At 47.9% G+C, this 4742-nt stretch overlaps 1 protein-coding gene across 1 annotated transcript; it reads left to right on the top strand.

The window, feature by feature from the left end:
• The first annotated feature begins 2599 nt into the window (after positions 1–2599).
• On the top strand, positions 2600–4463 carry LOC127577779 (pleckstrin homology-like domain family A member 2). Its single transcript, XM_052029331.1, has 2 exons — positions 2600–3160; positions 4136–4463. Exon 1 carries the CDS (start codon positions 2615–2617, stop codon positions 3143–3145), a length of 531 nt encoding a protein of 176 aa, XP_051885291.1. The 5' UTR covers positions 2600–2614; the 3' UTR covers positions 3146–3160; positions 4136–4463.
• The last annotated feature ends 279 nt before the right edge of the window (positions 4464–4742 follow it).

Here is a 4742-nt window from a genome sequence, read left to right as displayed (position 1 = left end):
AAAAGCAAATCAATCCTTTTCCAGTTCTGATGAAAGGTCATTGACCTGAAATGTTAATTCTGTTTCACTTTCCACAAATGCTGCCTAATCTGCTGGGTAATTCCAGCAATTTCTGTTTTTGTTTCAATGTATCTATTCCTTTCTGAATCCTTAATGTTACTTTCCTGGAATGGACAACTCCAGCTTTTTTATCCTATTCTCAGAGCTCAGGTCATTTCAGACACACTAGAGAGGGATGTAAAAGAGATGGGGGAGTTGCACTACAGACCAGGGAGAATGTCAGAGCAGCACTTAGAGAGGACATCCTGGAGGGCTCATCCAGTGAGGAAGTATGGGTAAGGCTCAGGAATGAGAAATGTGCAATCACTATGATGGGATTATACTATTGGCCTCCCAATAGCCAGAGGGAGATGGAGGAACAGATATGTAGGCAGAGGAGGATATAAAAGCAACAGGTTAGTAGTAGAATAATTCCACAATATTGACTGGGACCTCCGTAACACCAGAGCCTGAGGTGGGGCAGAATTTAATAGGTGCATCCAGGAGGGTTTCTTGACACTCTATGTAGATAATCCAAACAGGAAAGGGGCCATGTTAGACTTTATATTGGAAAATGAGCCAGGCCAGGTGATCAGAGTTTCAGTAGGAGAACATTTTGGGAACAGTGATCATAACTAAGTTTTCAGATAGTTATGGATAAGGATAAGGCAGGACCTCGGGGGAAAATGCTAAATTGGGAAAAGGCTAATTATAACAGTATCAGGCAGGAGCTGGGGAGAGTAGATTGGGAGCAGCTGTTTTTGGGTAAGTCCACATCTGACATGTGGGAATTGTTTGAAGGCCAGCTGGTCAGAAATCTTGACGAACGTGTTCCTGTGAGGAAGAAAGGCAAGGATGGCAAAGCTCAGGACCCTTGGATGATGAGAGTTGTCGCAAATTTTGTCCAAAAAAAAGCACATGTAAGGTTAAGGAAGCTGAAATTGGACAGGGCCTTTGAGGAATATAAAGAAAGCTGGAGAGAACTTAAACAGGGAACAAGGAGGGCTAAAATAGGCCATGAAATGTCCTTGGCGAGTAGGATTAAGGAGAATCTCAAGGCATTTTACACATACATTAAAAAAGAGAGGGTAGCTTGGGAGAGGGTAGGACCACTCAAGGACAGAGGGGGGAATTTATGCCTGGAGCCAGAGGAAACAGGCGAGATACTAAACGTCTACTTCGTATTGGTATTCACCAAGGGGAAGCACATGGAGGATAGCAAGATCAGGGAGAGATATGCCGATATTCTAGGGCATGTTGATATCAAGGAGGAGGAGCTGTTGGGGCTCTTGAAGAACACTAAGGTGGATCTATCCTAAATTATTGAGTGAGACAAGAGTGAGATTGCTGGTGCCGTGACAGAGATCTTTCTCTGTCTACTCTTTAACTACAGGTGAGGACACAGAGGACAGGATAATAGCTAGTGTTATTCTTCTGTTTAAGAAGGGCAGTAGAGACAAACCAGGAAATTATAGGCTGGTGAGCCTTACATCAACAGTAGGGAAATTATTCAACAAGGTTCTTAGGGATAGGATCTACTTGCACCTGGAAAAGCACGGACTTTCAACTCTGGACCCTACACATTGTTCCTCTAGGACACATCTGAAGGTCTGATTATCATTGCTGATAGTCTCATTGAGCTGACTTTAATACTCAGACATTCACTTCTTGTGTTCTGTAAGCTTGTATATTATTCCCGCCATATATTTTTATTCAGTGTATTATGTTGTATTTCTCCACATCAGTCGTTGCCATTCAGCAATCTTCCTCTCAAAACTCATTCAAGTCCCTTTGTATTTAGCTTGCCAAACGAAAAGTTTATACAGTGCCTTCAGAAAGCATCTGCTTTTAAACTGTAGTCTCGACATGTTGCACCCAATCTGGCCGCATTAGTGCGACACTCCCTTAGTACCGACCGCGTGTCAGCCAGGGGAATGTGTTCATCCCAGAGTGTGGTCGACCCCTGTAACCTCCTTACTCCATGAATTAGAAGTAATTTCAAAGACGTCTTACATTTTACTAACTCACCACAGGACCACTGTCCCCAGTGAGTTTGTAAAGCGCTTTTCCTATTTGTCACAAAACCCTATCTAATGTTTCCCAGTGACCGGTTACGGAGAGGTTTTTTCAAATGCTTCAAGTTTTATATCCATAATCCAAAGCACCGAAACATCCCACCCTGCCCACACAGGGCGGGGGGAGGCTCGGTGTGGGCAGCACTCGGTGCCCAGTGCCTTCAGCGTTTCGGGGTGTTTCGTCGCTGGCCACCCACCCCCACCCCACTCGGGGAGTTAACCCCCAGCTCGGAGCCCAGTGGCGGCGGCACCTCCCCGGGGCCCTGAAAGAAAATTACGCCTTTTCAAAACAGCGGATCTTTCCGGGTGGGCGGGCTGCGCTCCTGCCCTTCCACTCGAGGGAGCCAACGGGGTTTGAGCAAAGAGAGGGGTCTGCTTGCATCAGATCCGATGGGAAGAAACGGATCCTTTTACCGTCAGGACCGCGGAGCCCGATTCCAGCCTCTCCTCCTCCAGCTCCTGTTCAAAGGCTGGGTGACATCAGCGGGGTGAGGCAGGAAATGGGAGGGGCGCCAGTAGCCTTTATCTCCCGGGGAGAGGGGCAGAGACCACAGTCAGAGAGCCGGCTTCAGCTCCTTCTTTACGGCAAGGCAAAAAGGCTCCAATTCAAAGCCCTCAGGATGAAGAAGACAGCGGATGGCGCCCAGGTGATGAAGGAAGGCGTGCTGGAGAAGAGAGGCGATAACCTGCTCCAGCTCTGGAAGAAGAAGTACTGCGTGCTGACCCAAGACTGCCTCCAGCTCTTCCCGGACTCCCAGAAACGGTCCCGGAGCAAGGACCTGAGCCTGCAGGAGATCCGGACGGTGGACTGCGTGGAGAGAACGGGCAAGTACATCTACTTCACCGTGGTCACCACCGACAACAAGGAGATGGACTTCAGGTGCCTAGCGGAGGGCTGCTGGAACTCGGCTATCACTATGGCCGTCATTGAGTTCAAGAATAAGAAAGCCATACAGAGTTTCAGGTCGCGGCAGGACGCCGAGGTGCTCAGTGCGGGCCAGCAGGAGAAGCTGCTGGGAAGGGCTCCCTAAACGCATGCTCCACAGGTAAGGAGCGTTTACCCACCCCTGTCGCCCTGTTAATGGGAATGTGGGATCAGGGAAAGCGGGCGTTCAAGTCACCCATCCCGGGACAGGGTCAATGCTTCTCAGACCCTCGCATCACACTCCCTCCCTGTCCGTGGTGGTGGCCACTGGCGGGTGGCAGAGAAAGCCCGAGGGGTTTTGAGGATTTTCCTGGACCGTCTCAAAAGTTTCTGGTGAAGTTCTGGCGGAATTTCTGGGAGCAGAAAACTGGCCCAAGTGTGAACCCCGGGATCAGGGATAGCGGACGTTCAAGCCTCGGGCACCTATCCCAGGATGGGGTGGGTGTTCCCCACATCCGCCATCTCATCCCGTGCTCCATATTCCTTGTTACTTTGACTGTGGCTGTTCCAGTTGCATAGGAAGTCATCCTAACACTCCCGTTCTTTGGGTTCAGAATCTAGCCGATTGATGTTCAGCGGCACATCCCGGCAGGGGCCAGCTGAGATTCGCCAGGGTGGTTTAACGTGGCAGCACAGGATGAGGCAGGAGAGTTGGCCAGGGTTGTCCGGTGGTTTTCCTCTTAGCGCACGTAGCAGAATGTGTGGGTGGTGTCTGGGTGTTTGGCAGGGGCAGGATCAGGCTGAACTCTGGAGCTTCGCCCACGCTTTAACATCTTTACCACCTGCATTCATTCCTGAAAAACGATAAGATCTACAGGGAAGTGCCTGCCCACTTTATGTGAATGACACACCAGCATGAGTCAGTGCCCTGCGGATAGGCAAGTTAGGTGAAAGAAATCAATGGTTAGTTCATATGTTTTGGACGAAAATATCAAATCTAAAAGTTAGACTTTCAAAACTTAGAAGTCTGGCTTCACATTGTTGTGAGAATTCCCCTTGTGTAAAAGCTACCAAACATTTTAAAATAGTCTCTGGTGCTGACTGTTAGAAAATACTCAAATACTCTGGTCACTGATCAACTGTCCCCTTTGCCTAGGTTGGTCATATTGATTGTGGAAGAAACGTCTGTGAGTGAGCAAGTGGATGAAGACACCCAGGAGATTGAGAGCCATTTTAAGTGACTTCAGTTTCGTCCTCTGTGCTGCTTCTGCCGGATGGATCCAAGCTGCTGTAATCGGCCACCGGACACCCAGGATCTGACGCCTGGCTGAAGTGAGCCTGTGGGGCTGACTGGAAATCTGCTTCTTTATTTATTTATCTATTGCAGAATCCAAGAACATTTATAATCTTGCATCAAGTTATCTTATAAATTATTTTGTAATCTAATTTTGCATATTTATTAAAGTGTTTTTTTAAAAAATGAACCTCAATCTGCTGTCTCTTCAGTCTTTGTATTTGCCTAAAACAGGTTTACAGATTTTTATTTACTCTTTCATGAGGGGTGGTTGTCACTGGAAAAGACCGCATTTATTGTCCATCTCTAATTGCCCTGAGGAGGTAGTTAAGAGGCACCTACATTGGTGGGTTTGGATCACGTATAAACTAGACAGGGGGGAAAGTGTGCCAACCTTACCCAGAAGGAGATCAGATGGCCAATAAATAGTCCCTTTCAATCTTGCAGACCAACAAAATTCAATCCTGAC

This window comes from Pristis pectinata, chromosome 14 (genome assembly GCF_009764475.1).
Source record: "Pristis pectinata isolate sPriPec2 chromosome 14, sPriPec2.1.pri, whole genome shotgun sequence".
In the NCBI taxonomy this organism is placed as follows: domain Eukaryota; kingdom Metazoa; phylum Chordata; class Chondrichthyes; order Rhinopristiformes; family Pristidae; genus Pristis; species Pristis pectinata.
Note: the sequence above shows the minus strand (reverse complement) of the source record. Positions and strands in the feature narration are given on the sequence as shown.

Excerpts from the sequence above, each read along its gene's own strand:
- LOC127577779 (XM_052029331.1), top strand. The coding sequence starts at position 2,615 with ATGGGAGGGGCGCCAGTAGCCTTTATCTCCCGGGGAGAGGGGCAGAGA.